Source organism: Clavispora lusitaniae (assembly GCF_014636115.1).
Source record: "Clavispora lusitaniae strain FDAARGOS_655 chromosome Unknown tig00000223_pilon, whole genome shotgun sequence".
Taxonomy (NCBI): domain Eukaryota; kingdom Fungi; phylum Ascomycota; class Pichiomycetes; order Serinales; family Metschnikowiaceae; genus Clavispora; species Clavispora lusitaniae.
The window spans coordinates 188434-213314 of record NW_027093981.1 but is presented as its reverse complement, the minus strand read 5'-3'; the positions used below and the strand labels follow the sequence as shown (position 1 = coordinate 213314).

Here is a 24881-nt window from a genome sequence, read left to right as displayed (position 1 = left end):
AAAAAGAAGGAGTAAGATATTTACGGTAGCCGAGAGAATAAGTAGGGGGATTGCAAGAGAAGGCTAACCCCGAAAGTGGTTGGAAAATGCTTTTATGGAAGAATTCATAAGTACATGTCAATTATTATTCTCAAGCCGAGAACAGTAATGGAGATACAAGACTTCAACGCATCATCGACCATTACTTCAAGTCAAACTTCGTGTCCGTATTATTGCTTCTCCGTCTCATGCTTAGAAGTATACGTATCGACTACAAAGGATACACTCGAACTGCTTCTAAAATTACCTATCTATATTACTTACTTCTTTCTCTTTGGTTGATCATTCTCGTCCTTGTAATTGGCTAATCCTTCTCTCACGGCCGAAGTCACCAAGTCACGAAGGGCCTCCTCGGGATTTTCCAGATTGACAATGGCTTCAAGTTTTTTGCGTCTTTCCTCATCCATTTCGCCTTGGTCGTCCTCCATCGTATATCTTATTTGATGACCATCTACAATGCCAGGAGAAGGCAAAGAGTCTAAGACTGCAGATTCTGCTGGAGCATCGTGGGCTAATGAACGCAAATACTGCGCTAGCTCTGGAAACTCGTCTTCTTCTTGTACAAAGTCCGCCGGCGTTTGGCCCTCGGCGTTCTTGATTTTGTGGTTGGCGCCGAGTTGCTCCACCATGAAAGTAGCCGTTGCCACATCTTCTGTATGATGTAAAGGAGTGTCGCCTTCATTATCCTGAATGTTGATATCTCCTCCGTTTTCCACCAACAACTTCAAAAGATCGCGATGCCCATAAGACGCTGCGGCATGGAGAGGAGTATAGCCATTTGGGTCTTTGGAATTTGCAGAGAAATTTCCTGAACGGATATGCTCAAGAACAACCTGACTTTCGTTATCAGCTGCAGCAACCCAGATGTTAGACACCATAGCGATGAGAAGAAAAGTGATGCCCCGGTATATAGCGCATTAAGATAGCGAGCGGAGGAAAAGATGTAACGAGGAAGATTACGAAATAAGCGTATGGCGAAAATATTAGTGGTTTAAACTATTCTTCTCAGACCCTTTTGTTTAGGCACTTTTGTTAAAACCCTTTTATGTGAACTCTTGTTTTAAATCTTTTTTCATTGTCGGTGCGAGATGGCAATGTTGACTACTAAGGTACACATCTTCATATTTGTAGGCTTTAAGAGTTGGCTGTAGGCTTTAAGAGTCGGCTCTATGAAATATGGCAAAGAAGTGCCCTACAATCACGCAAAGCAGATGCTGAAAAGATTTCACAAGTGTGAATTTTTGCAGGCAGAATAAATCTGATAGACGTTCAACCTCACCTTACTCCTCGATTTCCAATTATTCAAACCAAGCACAACGTCTACGAAAGTTCAGAAAGGCATTGTGTGAACAGGCACTTCTGGCGGATGAAGACTAGGCCATATTCAGAATTGTAGGAAACACATACTGCGACAGTGGCTGGAGACTTCTCAGAATTTGGTTGGTGCAACAGTTCCACGGTAAAGAAAAAAAAAGAAAAAAAAAGAAAATGACTTTTCGGATTCACAACGTCTGCCAATTGTCACCCTGAACGAACAAATTGTCAAATCGTTCCATTTATCATCCTACTGGTCCACTATGCCTGCATACGTGTCTCTAGACCAGTATGAGACTGAGCATCATTTTCGCCTGTGCAAATATAACCTAGTTTGGCAATGAGTGAAGACAATAGCGGAACGCCATCGGGATTCGAGTGGTGGAGGCGACTGCTAGCGTACCGTACCGGCCTTGGCATGAGCGAAGAGGAGCGGACGCAGTTTGAGCTGGACTACAGGAAGAAGCATTTTGCCAACAACTGTGCCCAATGCGAGCAAAACAGAGACTGGATGCTCCGATACTCGCCGCTGGTGACGTTTATGATGGACCACGTACAAAAGCTCGGCGGGAATTTGAGCGTGAAAAACATCACCTGTGCTCCGTGTGACGACCTCAAAGGAGGCGGCTTCCATCCGGACTTGGGCATCTTGTTATGTTCCAACTGGCTCCAGAGCAAGTGGCAGCTTGAAGATGTGTTGACGCACGAGCTTGTGCATGCCTACGACCATCTCAAGTTCAATGTTGATCTTACGAACTTGCGGCACCACGCTTGTACAGAGATTAGAGCGTCTATGCTTAGTGGCGAGTGCCGGATCATGAACGAAATCAGGAAAACAGGGCTTGCCAACTTCGGCGCCAAGTTCCAGGCGTGCGTGCGCCGACGGGCGGTGCTTTCTGTCCTGGCCAATCCAAACTGCAAAAACAAAGAAGAGGCAGAGGCCGCAGTAGACATAGTATGGCGTTCATGCTTCAACGACACTCGTCCGTTTGAGCGCGTGTATCGCTGATTGTAAATAGAAACTAGAGAAGAAAAATTGACGCGAAACTAACAGAATATTGTATTCAGAACCAAGTCACTCATCGGTAGGCATGGGGGGCCTTGCTTTCTGCCTTTTTGCATTATCACATGGTGGGCCAGTGTTTCGAACACAGAACGACTAGAGAAGACTAAAACCCCATGCCTTAGTAATCCAGGGCAACCTCCGGTTTACTAAGCAAGTAGTCTCCTCTTTCCCGGACTCTTCCCTTCTCGGTAATTTCTGGATGTGGTGCCAATATTTTTCTCTACGTCTGTCGAAAATGTCGTCAAGAAGTTTTCGCTTCTCGCAAAGCGTCACAAACACACCTACCATGTCATAAAAAAATGTATGGCCTACACAAACAGGGATCGTCGACAAGGTGAAGCCAAAACCCGAAAATCCCGTACCAAATGACCTTGGAAGACAATGTGCCTGTATAAGATAAAGTGAGACAAGTTATTATGCGTTTGGTCCAGTTTTCGCCTCATCAGGGTTCTCTGCATGAATCGCGCACCCCAGTTCGCCCATATTCTTTGATTAGCGACATTCGCCTCTACTTCTCTGCTTCGAAATGGCCAGCGGCTATGGTATAGTCCGTAAATGGAGGGGCCGTTCTTTGGTGGCAATGCTTTATTTTGTCGGTTCTTCTTGCCCTTCCTCTATTCTCTCATGGCGTCATCGGTCTGCTGGTTCAAGTTTGTTCCGAACTATACGCACTAATGCACAATGTCCCGTGTGCCGGGCCAAAAAGGTCATCGGCACAAAAAAGCGGGCCCACAAATCAGTTCCGGTTTTCTCACAAGCTGATGTCTGCTGCGGCCAAATGGACCCGTCTGTGTTCGAATTTTCCGTGCTTGCCGACGTCTTTTCTTCATTTTCCCGTGACCAACTATTGTAATCAGCTTGAATGGGAGTGCATCCTTGTAATTACCCACCCTGCGCTCCTGCGGTTAAATAGTCTTCATCTGCTTCGCACTTTATCACTTAGCTCCGATTCTATCTCCAGCTGCATTTTTCCTCAGCCCGGATACTTTTGTCTGTTTCTCTTCAATTGGCTTCGTCTGTTCCCCCTTTCCCCTATCCCCTATCCCTTCCACAAACCTTCTTGCGGCTTATTCCCTGGGCATTCCTATAGTCTTGTCTTAACATGCGTGCGAGTTTCGGAACTAAAGACAATTTGGGCCGTCTCGCCAAATTGGCCACTACTGACCGCCATCCGCTCGAAGGCTATCCCGAAAATTACCATGCGGACTCGCCTAGTCCTGAAGATCCTGCGGCTCGTCCGGGCGTGACACTAGGCAGCCGTCCTTCCTCCAGCAGTCTTACTGAGTCGGACTCGAAATTAGGCAAACTCCAGCAAGAAATCTCCGAATTGACCGGCCGTGTCTCTCGGTTGCGGTCGCAGGCCCATTCTACAGAGCTGCCAGAGAAAAATACGGCGGAATTGGATTCTGTGCGTGTGCAAACAGCTTATGCTAAGTTGGCGGCAGAAATGGCTGCCCGTGAACGGCACCGCAAGAGGGCTGACGGCAGATACAGATCCAGCTTTGCCGATGTCACGGCAGTACCTGTTGCGGCCACGATTTTCGACGCTCCATACTTCAAAAACTCCGACTTCTATGGCTTTTACATTTTGTTTTGGATCGCCGTGGGCTTCAGCATCTTGCGCAACCTCTGCCATACATGGCTCAACCAGTCCCTTTCCTTCTACAACGCGCCTGTGCTCTCTATTTTTTTGTCGGGACTCCCCAAGATCGCCGTCACAGACTTGGTGATGTACTTGAGCACGTATGGAACTTTTTTCATTCAGTATGCCTGTCGCCACGGCTGGATCTCGTGGCAGCTGTCTGGCTGGATAATACAATCCTTGTATGAAGTTGTCTTTTCGCTGTTTTGGATTTACTTTGTTGCTGCGCATGTGGTTCGGGACCAATGGATCGGCCGTGTATTTTTAGTGCTCCATCTGTTGGTGCTTTTGATGAAAATCCACTCGTATGCGTTTTATAATGGCTACCTTTGGGGCATTTTGACCGAGTTGCAGCTTTCTGAAGAGTACCTAAAGCGTCTTGGTTCCGAGTCTCTTGCGATCCCGGAAGGTTATTCTGTCGATAACATGCGGGAGCTTCTTTTGAACAGTATCGCCTTCTGCAAATACGAGTTGCTTCACCAATCACACCATATTACGAAAGCACAAGACAAAGATGTCACAGAGAAACTGTCTGCTGAGCTTTGTGAGTCCTTGCTCAAATTCCCAAAGAACATCAGCTTGAAGAACTACTTTGAGTACACCATGTATCCAACAGTGGTGTACGAGCTTGTGTATATCCGCACTAAAAACATCCGCTGGTTCTATTTGGCGGAAAAAGTTTGTGCAGTGATTGGCGTTGTTTCGGTGATGTTGATTGTTGCCGAGCTGGGAATCAATCCTTTGGTTGTTAAATGTAATGCTGCCCGTGGAGTTAATTTGTCAGCAGGCGAGCGCTTCAAATTGTACTGTCTTGTTCTCATCGACATGATTCCTCCATTTGCTACAGAGTACTTGCTTGTGTTTTACTTGATTTGGGACACAATCTTGAACGGTATTGCCGAGTTGAGTTATTATGCTGATCGTGACTTCTATGGACCCTGGTGGTCTTGCACTGACTGGTCTGAGTTTGCCCGTATTTGGAACAAACCTGTGCACCGTTTCCTTCTTCGCCATGTGTACCATTCGTCGATCAGTGCCCTTTCGCTTACCAAGCTTCAGGCCACACTAATGACTTTCTGGATCTCGGCAATAGTGCACGAGCTTGTGATGTACTTGATTTTTAACCGTGTTCGTGGCTATCTCTTGATTTTCCAGATGGCGCAGATTCCTCTTGTGATCATTAGTCGGACACTGTTCATGCGTCATCGCAAGATTCTTGGGAATGTGATATGCTGGTTTGGTTTTGTAGCTGGACCACCAATCATTTGTACGCTCTACTTGGTGTACTAAATTCTATCTTACGATTAGATACCGCTTCAGTAAATCATTAATGAGTACTTTAAGGTTTTTCAAAGCTTGGGTTGCTATTTCTGCTTGTAGAATGACTTAGAATCACGTAATATGTCGCTACTGTTATGAAAGAAAAGTCCAGGACTCTAAGATATATACCTCCTCCGCACATACAGTGTCTCTTAGTGTTCAAAACTACAGTAGAGTCAGCCCTATTCCTTTTTTGAAGCTGATGAAGCAGTGGAGTCTTTAAATGGTAGTTCAGACAGAGCGGAACTAGGCAGGTGTTTTAGTAGCAGTAGCAGAAGTAGCATTGATAACTGACGTTTAGCTAGAATTGATATTTCGGGAGGGATGAATCCATTTTAGAAAAGGTATGTGATTTCATACATCCATTTGAACTACAAGGTGAACCTGAGACATTAAATAATGTGCATCCCTGAAATTTCACCGCGTGAAAGCTTAGTGAAACTGTCCTGGAGTAATTCTAACGTGAATATGTAAGAGGATCTCAATATTAAGGGTCAAGAGCAAATATATTTCATATTAGGGCCGATGTATGAGTAAAACCAACAGGATTAGAACCAGATTGGGCAAAGATTTCGTTGAATGCTGACACTGGATTCTTTTAAATTCCAATAGATATGAATTGTCCAATTAATTGACAGAAGCCTCTACTTGTGTTGTAATGCGAACAATTTACACGACGAATACAAATGCTATAACACACTAACAAAAAGCAAAATGTCTGAGCGAACTAAGGCAAGCCATAAACATAACGATAAACATTACTGTTCAAATGGGAGACACGTATGTAGCAAAAATTTCCTGATGACAATACTAATTTCACCGGTGTTTGTCTTCCCTTTATACTGAAGGACATTCCTATTCTCCCGTTTATCAATAGGAGATGTAATCAACAGAGCAGATTACTGATGTCGTGGTCTTGTCAATATTCATAAGATCTGCATTTTGGCCAGATAGACTTGAAATTGAAACTTTTTTCAAATAGTTCCTCAAAGCTTCGCAAGTTGGGAATTATTTTATCATATCTTTTGAACACCAGCTCTCGTGAGTGTTATGTCCTAGCCTAGTCTCGTTTCCATTTTAGAGACACGAAGCCCTTTCCACTTTAGTCTAGGTTGTCTTATCGTGTCTCTAGATGGAAATTCCGGAGTATACTAACTTTCATGAAGCATAATAAATACGTATGTGGAAGCAATGTTTCAGTAAGCCCAGCTTGGCAATTCATCGAGGAGTGTTTCCAACCATGTGGGCCGAGAGCCACTAAAACAGTGATCTGAAACTTGTGTAATGTTTCAGATATCCTGACCAACGATGTGATAACCTCTCTGAGCAATGAGGAAGCGGGATATTTTCCTCCTTTGTCACGGTTTAGGTTGAATGAATTAAATCTATTACGTTAAGCAAAGCTATTAGACATGGTAATATCTTTCCCGGTGAAAAGGATCCTTTCTGACATGCCATGGAGCTTCCTACAAAGTTGACTGCATACGCAGGCAGATTTGTACATCTTCGCGCAGTAAGGATTTTTACTCATCTCACCTGGTGATAACCTACACTCCAAGAAGTCATGTCTAGGCCCGAAGAAATCGCTCCGCCGGAGATTTTCTATAACGATGCAGAATCTTTCAAGTACACGTCGTCATCGCGTGTGCAGCATATTCAGGCCAAAATGACTCTTCGAGCACTAGAGCTTTTAAACTTGGACTCGGATCAGCCGCACTTTTTGCTTGATTTGGGCTGTGGTTCCGGGCTTTCGGGCGAGATTTTGACAGAGGAGGGCTACAACTGGATCGGAATGGACATTGCCCCCAGCATGTTGGCTTCCGCTTTGGACAGAGAGGTGGAGGGAGACTTGTTTTTGGGAGACTTGGGAAATGGCATTCCGTTCAGGGCAGGCACGTTTGATGCAGCCATTTCTATCTCTGTGATCCAGTGGTTATGTAACGCAGATACTGCCGGTGTTGACCCCAAGAAAAGAACCTTGAGGTTCTTTAACTCCTTGTATGCTTCCATGAAGAGAGGAGGCAAGTTTGTGGCACAGTTTTACCCTATGAATGATACGCAAACACAAACCATGTTGGAGGCAGCCAAAATCGCCGGTTTTGCTGGAGGTTTGATCATTGACGATCCCGAGTCTAAGAAGAATAAAAAGTATTATCTTGTTCTCACAGCTGGTCAGGCGGACCGCAACTTGAATTTGGCTGGCGCTCAAATGGAAGCACCAGACCAGACTAAGAAGCTCAGCAGCAAAATGAAGAAGAAGTTGGAGAGTCGGAAAGATTATATCAACAGAAAGAAGGAGGCCATGAGACGGAGAGGAAGAAAAGTGGCGCATGATTCGAAGTTCACGGCCAGACAAAGACGCCCCCGCTTTTGAGCGTTTTCATTGTAGCATATGTATATTAGCATTATTCCATATCGAGTTTGGGACAAAATGTAGACTCCATGAGCAATGCACAATGAAGTGTTCGATTTTTTCACTACTGTGACAGATTACATTTTAATGTGTCTTCAGATGTTGCTTACATTAAGTACATTTTTTGTCAGTTTCATGGTGCGTTCATGGTCAGAACATCTAGTACCATTGCATATGCTCCGACCTTGCACCCACTTTCACCAATAAAATGATACTTGCCTATACTTATGCCATTGAAAATATCGGTGTAACAGGACAGAAAAGACTAATTAAATTCTTTTCTATGGAAAACAAAGAAAAAATCAGACATCTTACTTTAGTGTTCCTCTCTTTCCATTTAGACTGCGAAACTAATCTCCTTTTTACTTCTTAATTTCGCTAACTACCGTGGCCCATTTTGGCCATTTTAGCATTCCACAGTAACTGATTCCGGTTAACTCCCACATCCTGAATTTTACACTGTCACATAGCTTGGAATCGATATGTATTAGTACAGCCCGAGCCTTCTATTGGTGCGCATAACAATGAGCCAACATCTAGCATTTTCCTAGCCCTCAGCAAAAACAAAATTGTAAAAGCATAATAAAAATGTGGAGCAAGTACGAGTCTCTTTCCAAAGCTATCCTTCTAATGTATTTTTCTGATGATGCTAGGTATCTCCCCAAGTCTTAGAGTAAGTAGTGCATGTGCGCGCTACCTATGAAAAAAATTGTCAGTCCGATACTCCCCAGCATGTTTGGCCTCTCCAATATTCTAAGACTGGCAATTCCTAGAAGCTGTGTATCTCCATTACGGAGTCTCAGTACGGCTAAGGTGTTTGAGCCGCTTCCAAAAAAGAGAAACGGCCAAAGCGCTGTCCTTTTCTTGCACCAACAACTTCTTAAGAAACATGACCCTACAGGCAAAAGAAGTGCTCTCGTGGACACAAAAACCGGGTTGCGTGCGGGTGATATTATCAAGGTGACGTATCTTGATCGTACCAATGTGACTGGACAAGTTATTGGTATCAAGAGAGGCCAGTACAACTTGGGCACGAACATTTTGCTCAGAAACAAAATCAACAAGCTCGGATGCGAGGTTCGTGTGCCGTTGTTCAACCCCAATATCAGAAACATCGAGGTGCTTCATAAGCCAAAGAAGTACATGCCTAGAAAGAAGCATTTCTACATCAGAAACAGTAAGTACGATGTTGGTGATGTCGAGACTTTCTTGAGAAAGGAGAAGAAGAAGAACAACTAGATGCCACTTGTATATATTAATTAACCTTCACTGATCAAAGCAAGTTTTTGTGTAAGAGCATCGGCGAAAGAATGGCGAAACTGCGGCGACTCGTGGTTCATCAATGCTTCAAATGTTTGAAAGTACTGCTCGCTGTCCGTAAGTGACCATCCAGCCACGGAAACGGTCACCTTGACACTTTTCTCTTCTTTCGTGGTGATTGCAAGATGCCACGGTTCCGTTTTTAATGGGTAGTACGATCTCTTTTCCGGCACCAAATTACACTTTGGAAAGTACGACGAGTACTCGCGAGCAATGGTAGACAACTCCAGTTCAACGTTCATAAAAAGCAAATCCTGCGCCGTTTATAAGGACTATCTTATAAAGGGGTTACAGTGGAGACGTATTCAGATAAGTGAAGGACCACACAAGAGTGTTCCCAGTAGAAGAAACAGGACAATAGTTGAAGAAAAAAAAATGTTACATTCGCATTACATTTGTAGCCTCAACTGATTCCCAGCATTCCATATAGTAGTCAACGCCAGGCGCCCAGCAACGTGCAATCTATCTACGCTTCTGCCCGGTATCTACCCCACTCGGCTGGCCACATAGAGACCAGTCGAGCTTTGTGGAGCTCGGAGCTGCGATTGATGTTGGGGAAAAAAATTCTGGCGCAACTGCGTCTTAAGTAGTGTTTACTGGTGCGGGTAACTACAGGTCCGAAATATACCTGGTCTTTGGCAGGCCCAGGGAGAATCGAAAACCTTTAGTACTGTAGAGCTATTGATCTGAACTTGGAAAGCTTCGATGCTCTCAAAAGGAATTGTTAAGAGTAAATAAGAAAAGTCCCCTAGTTACGAGCGTGAAATACATCACAGTACCATTCCTTCTTCAAAAACGAAAAGAAAAAAAGTAGGAATTTGAACAGAAGTGACTCAATAAATTTGATAGCAAATAGCGGCAGTAAACAAGTTTGAATGTGGAAGGTATGGAAAAGTTCTCCAAATTTGGGTTGTGTCTTACATGTTCGATTTTCAGCGTATGCGCACTCTGAATACATCATCACTATGGAAGTGGAAAAGTATATAGGCACCAGTCTTCGAATTGAATTGGTCGATGGACGACAATTGGATGGAATCTTGACTGTGGTCGATCCTTTTGGCAATATGCTACTTTCTAATGTGTGGGAAACTTCTGAGGACAAACTCGATTCGGCCCTCCTACGCAAAAGAGAGTTGGGTTTAGTGAGTGTGCCACGGCCCCAAGTGCTGAAAGTTTTGATTGAGAGCCGCTATGCTCGGTAGACAGGACGGAAATAGTTGGCCCTGTACTTTTTTCGGCGGTTGAAAACGGGCGCAGACGAGAAGGTGCCAGAAGTATGTGTTTGAGAAGAGAACATCGTTCCAGATGAAACGGAGACGAAAAGAACAGGTGCATCAAAATCGGATACGGTATAAGACAACATACTGGAACTTTCTTGCTGGACAGATGCCGCTGGCCTACTATCAGGTAGAGAATTTTCGTCTACTTCTCTCGATTCCAGATAGCTTTCGTTCGAACTTTGGATCAGCTCTCCCCGAGATTCTGGATCTTTCTTTGCAGACGAGCTTTCTTCGACACCAGCGCTTTCCCTGATGTTCTGTTCCGTTGACGTTTGTTTTTTCTCATCGTCATTTGGCAGTACATCTATTGTGCTTTCCAAAACGTTGCTTGCTGGAATACGACAGGCGTTTCGACTAGGATAATGGTGCTCCAAACATGTTCCCCAGTAGTGGTCTCTTGCACTTAGAAATGCTATATCTTTGCATCTTTTCTCGAAGCATGGAATCAAACAGTCTTGTGAAGAACATAGACAGGGGATGTCAGATAAATTATTACATGAGCGGGAGACAACAGAAATACAATCCAAGAAACAAGCTGGTGGGGTACACCAGACGGGGCAAATGAAAATAAAAAGCCACAAATACAAAAACATGATTATCGACTATAATGCGCACAATGGTCATATGGGACATTATGTACTGAATGAGCCACAAGGAAGCTGTGTAGAAGGCTGCCATGTCCACCAAATCCTTCTCAATAACCAATGTCTATACTATAAAGGTTGGTAGCCCATGAAGTTAAGGACGGCAGATTGAACAAAAGAAAGTAATCCAATGGGTGCAAGTGCTTTTCGAAATGATCCCATATCAAGTTTTCCTACCTGCTTCTACCTAAGTTTTGTTTTGGCTATTCGGATATTTACTTAATGCCATTGACAACTGGACCACTGTAATCGTTCTTTAATGCTTGGGATTTCCCGCTTGTCATAGATGCATTTGGTTCAGAAGCTTTGTGAGTACAATTAGACATCATTCGTGGCCCAATATTGTTTGGTTTCAAATTCATCCTACAGGCCATAGGTAACCATTTATTGCAATTACCACCACAATTCTGATGTCTCACGTTAACTTCCCCTCGCCAATTCATTTTACAGACTACCTTTGATGTGTACGAATACGAACTTCCGCATTTGACAATGATCAAACAACACTATGTGGAAAGTCGAATCTCACTTGGCAAAAGCTTAAGCGGATCTGGAGCCAAAGTGTAAACTGAGTAGGTCAATTTTGAAGTAGATGCTCTCTTTTCTTGACATGATGTTTCCAAGATCATCCGTAACGATACCTTTTGCGTAAACTGTCATGCTTGCATAGTACAGAAATTGTTCCCTTTATAGTTTTGTGGTCTACGAAAAAGGAAATTTAAGTTTCGGAAAACCAAGCCCAATATGTTTGCAAGGTTAGTCGGGCCATTTTTTGTTTGCATCACTGGCCCCACAGAAGGAATATACACACTTTACATATCAACAGCACCATTAATGCGATACATGGATAAATATTGGCGAATTGATGCTCTACTAGAGTATAAATGAAAGTACTTGAGAGGTCTGTCGGGACCAATAAGACCAAGCGCAAATGGTTTGTAAAATTAGTGGCTCAGACCCATGCATTATGGGTTTTAATACGTATTAGTGCGAGGCCGCGTAAAATACCACCACACACTGAAATGGCTCCTTACTCGAAAAAGATGCTACTGTCAGATCTAAACAAAGAAGCCATCTCTGCCGACCAAAATGGTCTCTAGAGGTAGGAATCGACTTGTTTATTCCTGCAGGAAGCAAGGCTCCGCCCATAGTTTCTAACCGTGTTGAACCTGCAAAGTCAAGTGACAGATGGATAAAAATCGGTCTGGCCAGACCCTTCCAGACGTCACATGAATAAAGTCCCCGTTTTCCTCATTTTCGTGTTTTCCCATGTAGGCCTACGACCCGTATTCTCTTTGCGTAATATTCTTGACTACGTTGCCCAAAACAGGGTTCTAAGCCCCGCAAAATAGAAGGCCCTTTCGTGAACACAAGTCATTGCTGTGCATACAGTCCCAGAAACACGAGCGTCGAAAAAAGCACACTCGGTCTTTCTTACTTCTAGCCATATATTGGGGGAGAGCGCACATCTACACCGTCGCTCAATTTCCAACTTTGTTGCCCTCTTGTGTCTTTTTTTCCTACCTCCTTTAAAAATTTTTTTTCCTATTCCTTTCACCTTCATTCCATCACGGGTCCCCTCTGAGAAACTCGTTTGCGTGTGTGTTCTGGTTCTGCATCTTTGCGCTTATCAGCTTCATCCTCCAACTTCTTTCTGTCTTTCCCACTAAAACTCCAAGCACCATTTCGTTGCACACAACACAAAGCCGGAAATGCAAGGCTCCTACAAAGATAATGGACTTCCTCGTCCTTACTATATGAAACCGACCAGAAAGGGCTCGGCCTATGACAGAATGCCCCGCAACTTTTTCTTTTCCAGAACTCGTAAATTGTCAGGCTACCTTTTGTTGCTCATTTTGTTTTCCTTCTGTATGTACTTGGTCGGCCAAGAGTTGAAGCCGGCGCCCCCTACTACCTTTGAACTTGACACAGCTCTGAATGCCAAGGCCGGTCTCACTAGAGGAGACGTTGGTAAGCTTGTCGATTCAGACAAGGGAGAGCAAAAGGAGAATGAAAAGGGCGACTTGGCCCTGAACAAGGCGCAAAACTCCAAGGGCGAGTATGGCCACGCCATTCCGGAAGCTCCTAAGGGAGGAATGGTCAACGAAGCTCCGGTCGTCGGAAACGACGAGGATTTGGTTGTGGACGGAAAAACGAAAAAGAAAATCGTTGATGCCGTGGCTCCCGCCAAAGTCAGCGTGAAAGCGTCCAGGGAAGAGGACATTGCTGAAAAGGATTCAAAGATGTCTCTATCTCCATCTTCGCAAACCTCTGCATCTGAGAAGAACTCTTCACCAAGAAAAGCCAGCCAGCCTGTTGCTGAGAAGGACGATGACTTTGAAATGTTGAAGAAGACACTCAATTCTCCATACGACTCCGAAAACGAAAGAAAGGACGAGGAGAAGAAATCTGGTAAATCGAAGGGGAAGGCATCAGCAGATGACGAGGAGATAATCTCTGGAAAATCAGAATACGACGAGAAAGCTCCTGCTAGTGGAAGGAAGGTTTCTGTTGAATCCGAAGACGAGCAGACTGTTCCTATCAAAGCAAAGAAAACTTCGAAGCACTCTGGTTCCGACGAAAATGAAATTCCTCTTCTCAGCAAGGATGTCCGCAAGTCTGTCGATGAAGAGCAAGAATCTCGCGACGATAGCACTAAAAAGGAGACAAGCAAGTCTGAAGAGCATGAACCCATTGAAGATTAAATTACAAGACTTCAAAATGAAGTAGTCCAACAAGCGATTAATCGACAGTGGCCACCGAACTAAAGATGTTGAGGGTTCTGGATCACCATGAGCATGTCTTACTGGACAATGGAAACTTGATAGAAATGAGGGAGTCTTGCCAAACAGATGTTCTGTTTTCTCCTCCTTTTACTCCCTAGGTTTCAGCTATAGGACAAATGTACGATTTATGTTACAACTGCACTAAAAGCATGTATACGTGTACTATTGTTGCTTGTAATGAAGAGAATAGAAAGTCAATAACGACCTCAAGTATTGCAGAAAAAATGAATGCTTCTTGAGCAAAAAAAAGGTCCTACTGGGGTTCGAACCCAGGTTGCCAGAATCAGAATCTGAAGTGATACCACTACACTATAAGACCATTTCTTGAGTGGAAAAAAATGTCTCCGGAATTAGTGTTTTTTGTAAGGAGTAATTAATCGGGCTGTTTTTTATTTAGAACACACTTTCACGTTTACACAGAATGAAGTGGGAGTAATGTTCATAGTGCAGGTGGAAAACTTCTGACAAAAGGCAAAAAGATCTTTTCGCAATATCTGTGAATTAGTGCTGAAATCTACAAAATGAAAATATACTTATGAAACGCACAATTTGAAGCATGTTTGAAATCATATAAGCTCTTAAAGCCAGCATAGAGAAAGAACATACAGAATAAGTAGGTCATTTGGTTCCATAAAAGAGCAACTTATTGATAGGATGAGTATTAGTCCAACAATCTCTGTTGATCGTATGGAAGCAAGCTGGAATATAGTAAAATGGCTATCTCTGAAGACGGAAAAAAAAGAAGTCACGCTCAATCTTCAGAGGAGATTAGGACTTGTCATTATAGAGACAAGCATTGCTGTTTAGGCATGAGATCACAAGAAATACAACTATTATTAATGGAATGGTATCAGGTGGTCAAGGCCTGTATAATGCACAACAAAGTCATTTCGTGGCAAAAAGCTCAACTGATTTCGCCCGGAGGAATGTGAAAAAACGGGAGGAGGAAAGCCATAGGTAATCGATCAACTAACACGGAACAAAACGCTTTCAACGTCCTCAAATTCAATAATAACCTCCTTTCATCCTTGGAAGCCATCGCGACCGGGTAACTTATGCGATGAGACTGAGTAACCGTGAGACCTGCGCATCGCACGTTTCTTTCTTGCTGATATGAGACATAAAGGAGATAGACGAAAAAAGCACATTCAATCTCGAAAAAAAAAAAAAACCAGAAAATTGCGGAAGTATTAAAAGACAGAAATTATACGGATTTAATCTTTTCGTAGTCATTAGCCATTATCTGTAGCGAATTTGGTTATGGTGTGCCATGGGTATCCTGACTGCATGCTGATATTTACGCGGGGCAGCCCAAAAAGAAACGGCCTCCAGGCGTGCACACAGGTCGGTTGAAAATTTTTTTGGTATATTTGCCCTATGCATTTATAACTGGCGCATTTTCTTCTTCTTTTTTTTCTTTCACCAAAGCTTTGGAAAGATGTCTGCCAGTGAATCCAAGTACTCTGCTGAAGTCCTTTCCGAGTTGTTGAGCAAATTACAAGTTGCTGACAACAAGGAAGAGGCCGCTGCCAACGTTTCTTCTTTCTTGAACTCTTCCATCATTGAACACGATGTTCCTTCCGAGTTCTTTGCCGACTTGAAGAAGCAAATCAACAACAAGAGTGCCGATGTTGCCGTGGCTGCTTTGACCGCCTACACTCACATTGCCTCTGCCAACGACATGGCTCCTTCTGTTGAGCCATACATTGTCCAATTGGCCACTGACGTTGCCACCAGAAGTGGTGACAAGAACAAGGATGTTGCTGCTGCTGCTGAGAAGGCTTTGTTGGCTATTGCCACTGCCATCACCCCAACTGCCATCAAGGCTTTGTTGCCAGGTTTGATGGAGAACTTGTCTTCTACCAACAAGTGGACTGAGAAGGTTGCCATCTTGAAGGCTGTCTCCCAATTGGTTGACACTGCCAAGTCTCAAATCGCCTTGAGAATGCCTGAGTTGATTCCTTCCTTGTCCGAGGCTATGTGGGACACCAAGAAGGAGGTTAAGGAGGCTGCTCACGCCACCATGACCAAGTCCACCGAGACCATTGACAACAAGGATATCGAGAAGTTTATCCCTAAGTTGATTGAGTGTATCGCTAACCCAACTGAAGTCCCAGAGACCGTCCACGTCTTGGGTGCCACCACTTTCGTCTCTGAAGTCACCATGGCCACTTTGTCCATCATGGCTCCATTGTTGTCCAGAGGTTTGGCTGAGCGTGACACTGCCATCAAGAGAAAGGCTGCTGTTATCGTCGACAACATGTGTAAGCTTGTGGATGACCCACAAGTTGTTGCTCCTTTCTTGAGCACCTTGTTGCCAGCTTTGAACGCCAACTTCTCCACCATTGCTGACCCAGAAGCTCGTGGTGTTACCCAAAGAGCTTTGAACACCTTGAGAAGAGTTGGTGCCGTTGGTGCTGATGACGCTATCCCAGAGGTTTCTACCGCTGGTGACATTCCAGTCACTTTGGGTGTTTTCGACGAGTTGGTTAAGGACAAGAAGATCGCTTCCAGATTCGACGTTGCCAAGACCTACATCGCCGCCATTGCCGGTGACTTGATTGACGAGAGAGACATTCAACCAGACTCTTGGTTGAAGAACATCTTGCCATTCGCCACCATCTTCTTGCACGAGGCTGACGCCAAGGAAATCATTGAAGAGTTCAGAAAGAGAGCTGTCGACAACATCCCAGCTCCTCCAGCTTTCGAGGACGAAGAAGATGACGGAGAGGACTTGTGTAACTGTGAGTTCTCTTTGGCTTACGGTGCTAAGATCTTGTTGAACAAGACTCAATTCAGATTGAAGAGAAACAGAAGATACGGTTTGTGTGGTCCTAACGGTGCTGGTAAGTCTACCTTGATGAGAGCTATTGCCAACGGCCAAGTCGAAGGTTTCCCATCTCAAGACGAATGTAGAACCGTTTACGTCGAGCACGACATTGACGGTACTGACGCCGAGACCTCTGTTGTTGACTTCGTTCTTGCCGACGGTATGGTTGGTTTGACCAAGGAAGCCGCTGAGGACAAGTTGAGAGAGTTCTCTTTCACTGAAGAAATGATCAAGATGCCAATCTCTTCTCTTTCCGGTGGTTGGAAGATGAAGTTGGCTTTGGCCAGAGCTGTGTTGAAGAACGCTGACATTTTGTTGTTGGATGAGCCAACTAACCATTTGGACACTGTCAACGTCGCTTGGTTGGTCAACTACTTGAAGACCTGTGGTATCACTTCTATCATTGTTTCCCACGACTCCGGTTTCTTGGACAATGTTGTTGAGTACATTATCCACTACGAAGGTTTCAAGTTGAGAAAGTACAAGGGTAACTTGTCTGAGTTCGTCAAGAAGTGCCCATCTGCTCAATCTTACTACGAGTTGGGTGCCTCTGAAGTTGAATTCAGATTCCCAGAACCAGGTTTCTTGGAGGGTGTTAAGACTAAGCAAAAGGCTATTGTCAAGGTTTCCAACATGACCTTCCAATACCCAGGTACCTCTAAGCCACAAATCAGAGACATCAACTTCCAGTGTTCGTTGTCTTCTAGAATTGCTGTCATTGGTCCTAACGGTGCCGGTAAGTCTACCTTGATTAACGTCTTGACTGGTGAGTTGTTGCCAACTGAGGGTGAAGTTTACGTGCACGAGAACTGTCGTATCGCCTACATTAAGCAACACGCTTTCGCCCACATCGATAACCACTTGGACAAGACTCCATCTGAGTACATTCAATGGAGATTCCAGACCGGTGAGGACAGAGAGACCATGGACAGAGCCAACAGACAAATCAACGAGGATGACGAGAACGCCATGAACAAGATCTTCAAGATCGAGGGTACCCCAAGAAGAATTGCTGGTATTCACGGTAGAAGAAAGTTCAAGAACACTTACGAGTACGAGTGTTCTTTCTTGTTGGGTGAGAACATCGGCATGAAGAACGAGAGATGGGTTCCAATGATGTCTGTTGACAACGCTTGGTTGCCAAGAGGTGAGTTGGTTGAGACTCACTCCAAGATGGTTGCTGAAGTCGACATGAAGGAGGCTTTGGCTTCCGGTCAATTCAGACCATTGACCAGAAAGGAAATCGAAGAGCACTGTGCCATGTTGGGTTTGGACGCTGAATTGGTTTCTCACTCTAGAATCAGAGGTTTGTCTGGTGGTCAAAAGGTCAAGTTGGTCTTGGCTGCTTGTACCTGGCAAAGACCTCACTTGATTGTGTTGGATGAGCCAACCAACTACTTGGACCGTGACTCTTTGGGTGCTTTGTCCAAGGCTTTGAAGTCTTTCGAGGGTGGTATTGTCATCATTACTCACTCTGCTGAGTTCACCAAGGACTTGACTGAGGAAGTCTGGGCCGTCTTGGACGGTAGAATGACTCCTTCCGGTCACAACTGGGTCCAAGGTCAAGGTGCTGGTCCAAGATTGGAGAAGAAGGACGACGACGAGGAGGACAAGTTCGATGCTATGGGTAACAAGATTGCCTCTGCTAAGAAGAAGAAGAAGTTGTCTTCTGCTGAGTTGAGAAAGAAGAAGAAGGAGAGAATGAAGAAGAAGAAGGAATTGGGTGACGCCTACGTTTCCTCCGACGAGGACTTCTAAGCATCGCTGTCTCTCTGCTCTGTCATTTAATCATTAATTCTTTTAAATTGTCTCTGCAGCAGTCCGCTGTTTGTTTAGCCTTAATTTATTTCTATATGTCAATATTATAGATGTTATCATTTTTGTGCGCATTATCATTTTATAGTTACTATTTTTTCTACTGACTATGTTAGTATATATTGTGGCTCTATTTCTTCTCTCATCATCGGCCGCTTTCGGCTCCTATGCTCCATATCTTTCTTTGTGTCTGTCTTCCTCGTTAGTTCGCGTAGCCGATCAAGTATGTCTCTTCGAATTTGTCTTTACTCTTTTCTAACACTTAAGCGACTAGGGCCACAAGAACTTAATTATGTAACCCACCGAAGACTGCGAATAAAGCCACATTTAGATCAGTTCCTCTACTCTAAACGAATTCCTCTCGTTCAGTCCTCAACAATCGCCGTCGCCATTTCTGGCGGCGGATTTCGAGCAATGTTAATTGGAGCTGGATTCTTGACGGCCCTTGATAGTAGAACACCGGGGAACAGCCATTTGGGAGGGATCCTCCAGAGCTCAACGTATATTGCTGGAATTTCCGGAGGGCTGTGGATCCTAGTTAACAATCTATTGAATGATGACGAGCCCATGGTTGATAATATATCTAAATTGGCCTCAAGACTCGAGACTCCCGTTTTGGTGGGCATGGGAAACGTTGATGTCGACAAAATCCGTAAGAAGATAGATCTGAAGAATCTGCAACAAACTGATTTGCCCCAATCATCATTTAAGAGCTCTATCGTACCTTCTATACTATCTGCATTTTTTTCTGCTAATGGTTCGTCCAAACCACAATCTTATCGCCCCTCCTTTAGACAGACGCTCGATTTCTACAGAGATTTGAACAGCGAGGTTCGTGCTAAACGTTTGACAGGGTATCCGACTTCTTTAACAGATTATTGGGGGCGAGCTTTAGCCCGAAAAGTCTTTCCTTCCTCACAGAAGCACACATATGCCACTTTTTCTTCGATTCGCCAATTTGCTTCTTTTCAGAACTTTTCCCAACCGTTTCCGATTGTTAGTTCTGTCGAAAAAGCTCCAGGTGTAGAAGAAGACAGTGTCTATTCTCATGTGTATGAATTCAACCCATACGAGTTTGGCTCATGGGATTCATACTTGAATTTATTTGCTGACACGATGTACTTGGGAACCCCACTTTTCAATGGAACCACATTACTTAGAGCAGCTACAGATAACGCAACTATTTGTGTCATGGGATATGATAATCTTGGATTCATCACAGGCACATCTTCAAGCATATTCAACACCTTGTTCGAATACGTGTTTAACATGATTCTAAAAATGGAACTGGAGTCATCTATGCTCTTATCAAGAGTATTGAAGATGTTTGGAATAACAAATGCTCTCAAGTCTCGTGTCCGCCCAGAATATGCTGTCTACTCCCCAAATCCATTTTACCGCATGAGAAACACCAAGACGGGCCGTTCCGTGGCCCGAAACAAAAAATTGTACCTAGCGGACGGGGGAGATGATGGCCAAAATATACCATTAAACCCATTCTTGGTTCGAGACCGTCAAGTAGACATCGTTTTCGCAGTCGATATAGGATCTGAGAGAGATAATTTTCCCAATGGCACATCGTTGCAAAGAACAGCACAAAGATACCACACGGCTACATCTACTCGAGAAACTCCCGTATTTTTAAAGGATTCGACTACCAGAAGCATTTTCCCCCACGTGCCTAGTCTTGACGAGTACATGGAAAACAACTATGGTCGAGCTCCACTCTTTTTAGGGTGCGACATTAAAACCGACTTTCCAGTCTTGAACGTTAATTTAACGAACAATATGTCTTCCAACGATCCCTCTTTCCAAGTTTGGACAAACTATACACCACCGCTTATTATCTATACTGCCAACTACAATTATTCTTTTCTTCTGAACACCTCCACATTTCGCACAGACTACAATCCTCAAGAAGTATACCAGATGGTGAAGAACGGGTATAATGTTGCCACAGCAGGAAATGACTCAAATTACTCTGCATGCGTTGGTTGTGCCATTTTGAAGAGAAACTTGGACAAAGCACAAAGTACGGAATCCCTCCCGATCTTCTGTCAATCCTGCCTCTCAAAATATTGCTACAAGCGAACTGCAGGTTCCCCATAATTTTCATGCGGCATGTCATCACCGTCATCAGTTTGATCAACACTCAAAATTCGAATCTAAAGACAGCACTAAAGTGCAAAGAAGTTGGGCGCCATGACTCAAGCTTTTGATGCAAAGGGTGCAGTTGATACCCTTTACATGTTTAGTTGCACACTTTTGCTTTTTCTGGTGGTTTTCGGTCTTTCCCTTTTCTACTCGGGATTGATACAGAGAAGATCGTCTTTCACCATGTTGGCCATTCCTATGTTTCTTGCTGCTTTGGTATTTGTTGACTGGTATATATGGGGCTATTCACTTTGCTATGGCTCGTCTTCCAATCATTTCATTGGTAGTTTGAAGTTTGCTGTCTTGCGTGAAATCCGGAGCACTGGCCAAGATATTTATTCTACACCCAGAGGAGATATTCTCGCTGTTGTACACTTCTTGTTTAATGGAATGATGAAAGTGATTACAGTTGTTATTACCTTTCCAGCGTGCATTGCGGAACGTGGCCGAATTCTACCGATGCTTGTGTTTCTCTTTTTTTGGTCAACTATAGTCTATAACCCCGTGACATATTGGATTTGGAACAGGAATGGGTGGCTATCTACGGAAAGGAATTCTATTCCTGTTCTTGATTTTGCAGGAGGAAATTGTATCCACATCGTTGGAGGATTTACGGGTTTGGTGTACTCGTACTATCTTGGTCCTCGAAACCCCAAAATTCTTGAAAACTACCGCAGTTCTAGCAATGCAAATATGGTAATAGGTACAGTCTTTACCGTTTATGGCTGGTGTGGCTTTATTGCTGGATGTGATTTCAAGTTTTCGGCCACAACCTTTTACATTATTATTAACACACTCCTTTGTGCCTCTTGCGCCGGAATCTCATGGTCTTTTATTGACTATTATAATTCTGCTACACCTTTAGATGGGAATATTCATGATGGAAACTCTTCTAATCTGACAACAGCTGACGGTCATTTGGTGCCCGTATCGAAGAAGCGGTGCATGTCGATTATTTCCTTCTGTTCGGGGCTCATTAGCGGACTAGTTGTCTTCACACCTTGTGGAGGATACTTGAGCACAGACATCAGTTTTTGGAAAAGTATAGTTTGTGGACTCGTGGGTGGTATTACAGGAAACATGGCTACTCGTGTCAAGTACTGGCTAGGAATTGATGATGCGCTAGATGTTTTTGCTGTGCATGGAATCTGTGGCATTGTGGGATCTTTGTTAGTTGGAGTTTTTGCTGATGATCTTTACAACTCGAAAGGTGGTTGGGTCACCCATCATTGGGTGCAAATGGGATACCAGGTCCTTGCTGTGGTTGTGGTTTCTGCATATGTCTGTGTTGTTAGCTTGTTTTTGCTTTACGTGGTGGATATTATTCCGGGATTGCACTTGCGCATAGATAAGGATTTCAACCGAAGAATGATGGCGAACCAGAATTCAGACACAGAGAGTGGAGAAAACAAAGAATACAGCACCAGGTACGAGCTTGCCGAATTGATGGGAACTGATTGGTATGAGTTCAGAGGAGAGTATACGATGGATTTCATGGAGTTCATTCGAAGCCTAAACCCAAATGATTACGTGGAGGAAGTAGAATCAAAGGAGCACAGCGGATACCAAGCGGAGACGCTGGATTCTATTCAAGACTTACGGAAAAGGCTGGCTTAGCTATATGGTTGGAAAGGTTTACATAAAGGGTTTTAAGTCGAAGAGTTATCAATAGGGCATTGGCGTGGATTGCTGAGGCACGGATTTCAATACACTCAAACCACAACATCAATGCTATAATACAAAAGATAAACTGGAAGTGATACAATTAGAGAATAGGTTTAATTAATGAGTCTCATAGTAAGCTCGAAGACAGCAAAGGTTGCACCGTTCGCTGGGGCAGCCCTCAAGATTGTAGGAATGAAGCCCTTGTAAAAACCCTTGATTCCAGAAACTCTGAACACATCTCTGGCCGCATCAATAGAGCCTTTGTATTTTGGTGCAGATAAAGCATCTGTCTGCAATCTCGACTTGAGGACATCGATAGGATAAATGACTATCCAGAGAGCATAGCCAGATAAGCCTCCGTACAAACAGAGTTTCCAACCTGGAATGTCTGTTCTGACGAGATTCGTCTTTTGGGCTAATTCTCGAGCCACCAACGCCTCATAAGTGGCGAAGTAAATACCCATGCCGATACTTTCCCTTACCAAAGTAGGAGCCAAACCTTTGAAAATACCCGAGTACAAACCATTAGATTGGTAAAGTTTCTTGAAACAGTCAATAGGACCATTGAACATCTTAGTGTTGCCTGTTTGCGTCTGCAATCTGATACGGACATGCTCGATAGGAGAAGCCAAAAAGCCGTTGGCAAATCCCGCAACAGCACCACAGTTGAAGTACTGACCAAGCGTCAAAGGTTTCCCTCCCGACTTACTGTCGTAGTGTCTCTTCATAAACTCATTGACGGAAAACTGAACCGAGACACATGCACCCACACCAACCAAAGGGGTCAAGGCACCTTTGTAGAAGCCACCCAAACCTTCGTTGGCCACAAGCTTTTTCACCACGTCGACCGCTCCTGAGTAAACGCCTTCTGGCGCAGATTGCAATCTGACCTTGACTGTATCGAACGGCTGGCCCACTAAAACTTGGGCTATACCACCCATGGTTCCTCCAAAGAGATCTTTATAAACCTGAACATTGTCGTGGGTTAACGGTGGCTCTTCAAGTTCGATGGCCATGGCAGCAGCTTTACCTTTTCTTCGATGGAGTGAAAATTCCGATAGATAAGGCGCGCTATCTGAGTCAGAGATGCCCTCGAAAGAGGGGAAATCCACGCAGCCATTGACTGGTGTTGAAAAAGTCAGCAGGGTTTCGACAGAGTGTCTTGTCTACTAGGCGTTGAAACCTTTATTTACCAGATTTAGTTTTCTTTTTAGGCATTGCTAACTTCCTATTCTTTGTTGTATGTGCATGGAGAATTAGTGGTGCGGCTACTACATTGTTTATTTGAACACGTTTATTATAAAACATGCACAGTACTGAACATTTGTTCTTTTTGAGTACTTTTTATTTTCCTTCACATCTGCTTTCATCGAAACAGATGTTATCTTCGTACAGACCTTGAATAGTCTGATGATTGGCACAATATCCTATTTCGAATCGACTAATATCCAAGGTAGAATTCTTTTTGCGAAAACATCCACACCAAGCTCGCCGAGGAAACCACTAATGGGCCGGCTAAGCCTTTGTCGAGTTTGCAGTTTTTGAACCACAACCATTCAGAAACGAAGTGCACTCCGGCAACAACAAAAGTCCAGATACAAAGGTTGTACATGGTCTCGTTTCCAATTAAGTTGTAGGCACCATAAAATCTCACGATAGAGGTCAAGAATGTCCAGGTTCCAAACGTGCGGGCACTCAAGTTGGTGACTTCAGTTTGTGGTGCCGACGAGTAAACTTTTCTCGTGAGACTAAGGTCCTTCACCATATAAGTCTGACATGAGTTGAAGACAGACACAACAGAAATGAAAAGCAACCAATGGGGTAAGAAACCGCCTGCTGGCGTCGTTGGGGGAAGAAGCAGCGAAAAAGGGAACATTGTCTTGCTATGAAGAGTCGGGTGATTGTATTTGAGAAACGCGAACTTCACGAAATACGGCAGGTCACGTAGGTACATACATTTTATCAGTTTAATTCTAGTAAACTGGAGAGAAAAAAAAGATGAAAAAGAAAAAAAATAAAAAAGGAGAAAATAGTATGCGTAGTACAAAGCACAAAAGACTCAAGTGATATTTTCGACTCATGAGATGGGAAGTATGTGACTGGGATTATCAACTTCTGCTGGAGAATGTAGTGAAATAAGTTCAAGTACCGAATGTGGTTTTTATCTTTAGGCCTTTCTCAAAGAGCAAATCCGCTAGATTTAGCAGAAGTGTTTCAATTTAAATAGATTGCCATGCATAATGAGTGAAAGGGACCGCAATTTATGGCAAACTTTAGATGTCTTGAAGTTAAGCAGTCCAACGCTTGTCCGATCCCGAATCTTTCTTTTCTCTCTTTTCCACTGAGTTGATATACTAGTATGCGTGAATAAAGAACTTTGGTAAAAACGTGAATCTTTGGCTAATTTCTCGAGACTGCCAATCGTCGATTGTAACAGAAAGATGAAAACAGTAGTCGGAGTAAGCGCTCACATGATTTCATCTTGTATGAAAGAGGCTGCTCCAAATTATGAGAGGCATCACTACGAATCTTAACATACATTCAAATTTGATTATTGTATATTACTTCTGGATGTAAAGTCGAAGATTTGTTC

General features: G+C 43.8%; 13 protein-coding genes and 1 non-coding gene across 14 annotated transcripts; 8 read left to right on the top strand and 6 right to left on the bottom strand. All coding sequences in view use genetic code 12, as the record gives it.

Moving 5' to 3' along the window:
• Nucleotides 1–299: 299 nt before the first annotated feature.
• On the bottom strand, nt 300–917 carry FOB63_004450 (uncharacterized protein; the record flags this gene model as incomplete). Its single annotated transcript, XM_002614303.2, has 1 exon — nt 300–917. One exon carries the CDS (start codon nt 915–917, stop codon nt 300–302), a length of 618 nt encoding a protein of 205 aa, XP_002614349.1.
• Nucleotides 918–1693: 776 nt separating this feature from the next.
• On the top strand, nt 1694–2362 carry ATP23 (putative metalloprotease; the record flags this gene model as incomplete). Its single annotated transcript, XM_002614304.1, has 1 exon — nt 1694–2362. The coding sequence occupies one exon, from the start codon at nt 1694–1696 to the stop codon at nt 2360–2362; it is 669 nt and encodes a 222-aa protein (XP_002614350.1).
• Nucleotides 2363–3521: 1159 nt separating this feature from the next.
• Nucleotides 3522–5351, top strand: ARE2 (sterol acyltransferase; the record flags this gene model as incomplete). The annotated part of the gene is made up of 1 exon (XM_002614305.1): nt 3522–5351. The coding sequence occupies one exon, from the start codon at nt 3522–3524 to the stop codon at nt 5349–5351; it is 1830 nt and encodes a 609-aa protein (XP_002614351.1).
• Nucleotides 5352–6945: 1594 nt separating this feature from the next.
• Nucleotides 6946–7755, top strand: BUD23 (18S rRNA (guanine1575-N7)-methyltransferase; the record flags this gene model as incomplete). Its single annotated transcript, XM_002614306.1, has 1 exon — nt 6946–7755. The coding sequence occupies one exon, from the start codon at nt 6946–6948 to the stop codon at nt 7753–7755; it is 810 nt and encodes a 269-aa protein (XP_002614352.1).
• A 723-nt stretch (nt 7756–8478) lies between these two features.
• Nucleotides 8479–9033, top strand: FOB63_004446 (mitochondrial 54S ribosomal protein bL19m; the record flags this gene model as incomplete). The annotated part of the gene is made up of 1 exon (XM_002614307.1): nt 8479–9033. The coding sequence occupies one exon, from the start codon at nt 8479–8481 to the stop codon at nt 9031–9033; it is 555 nt and encodes a 184-aa protein (XP_002614353.1).
• Nucleotides 9034–9053: 20 nt separating this feature from the next.
• Nucleotides 9054–9356, bottom strand: FOB63_004445 (uncharacterized protein; the record flags this gene model as incomplete). The annotated part of the gene is made up of 1 exon (XM_002614308.1): nt 9054–9356. One exon carries the CDS (start codon nt 9354–9356, stop codon nt 9054–9056), a length of 303 nt encoding a protein of 100 aa, XP_002614354.1.
• A 947-nt stretch (nt 9357–10303) lies between these two features.
• CCW14 (Ccw14p) lies at nt 10304–10987 on the bottom strand (the record flags this gene model as incomplete). The annotated part of the gene is made up of 1 exon (XM_002614310.1): nt 10304–10987. One exon carries the CDS (start codon nt 10985–10987, stop codon nt 10304–10306), a length of 684 nt encoding a protein of 227 aa, XP_002614356.1.
• A 1763-nt stretch (nt 10988–12750) lies between these two features.
• On the top strand, nt 12751–13743 carry FOB63_004443 (uncharacterized protein; the record flags this gene model as incomplete). Its single annotated transcript, XM_002614311.1, has 1 exon — nt 12751–13743. One exon carries the CDS (start codon nt 12751–12753, stop codon nt 13741–13743), a length of 993 nt encoding a protein of 330 aa, XP_002614357.1.
• Nucleotides 13744–14072: 329 nt separating this feature from the next.
• FOB63_005637 lies at nt 14073–14143 on the bottom strand. Its single transcript has one exon. It is a non-coding gene; the product is annotated as a tRNA-Gln (tRNA).
• A 1119-nt stretch (nt 14144–15262) lies between these two features.
• Nucleotides 15263–18412, top strand: CEF3 (translation elongation factor EF-3; the record flags this gene model as incomplete). Its single annotated transcript, XM_002614313.2, has 1 exon — nt 15263–18412. One exon carries the CDS (start codon nt 15263–15265, stop codon nt 18410–18412), a length of 3150 nt encoding a protein of 1049 aa, XP_002614359.2.
• Nucleotides 18413–18694: 282 nt separating this feature from the next.
• SPO1 (putative carboxylic ester hydrolase) lies at nt 18695–20578 on the top strand (the record flags this gene model as incomplete). Its single annotated transcript, XM_002614314.1, has 1 exon — nt 18695–20578. One exon carries the CDS (start codon nt 18695–18697, stop codon nt 20576–20578), a length of 1884 nt encoding a protein of 627 aa, XP_002614360.1.
• A 93-nt stretch (nt 20579–20671) lies between these two features.
• On the top strand, nt 20672–22240 carry FOB63_004440 (uncharacterized protein; the record flags this gene model as incomplete). Its single annotated transcript, XM_002614315.1, has 1 exon — nt 20672–22240. One exon carries the CDS (start codon nt 20672–20674, stop codon nt 22238–22240), a length of 1569 nt encoding a protein of 522 aa, XP_002614361.1.
• Nucleotides 22241–22401: 161 nt separating this feature from the next.
• Nucleotides 22402–23304, bottom strand: YMC1 (organic acid transporter; the record flags this gene model as incomplete). Its single annotated transcript, XM_002614316.1, has 1 exon — nt 22402–23304. The coding sequence occupies one exon, from the start codon at nt 23302–23304 to the stop codon at nt 22402–22404; it is 903 nt and encodes a 300-aa protein (XP_002614362.1).
• A 425-nt stretch (nt 23305–23729) lies between these two features.
• Nucleotides 23730–24242, bottom strand: ERG28 (Erg28p; the record flags this gene model as incomplete). The annotated part of the gene is made up of 1 exon (XM_002614317.1): nt 23730–24242. The coding sequence occupies one exon, from the start codon at nt 24240–24242 to the stop codon at nt 23730–23732; it is 513 nt and encodes a 170-aa protein (XP_002614363.1).
• Nucleotides 24243–24881: the final 639 nt, after the last annotated feature.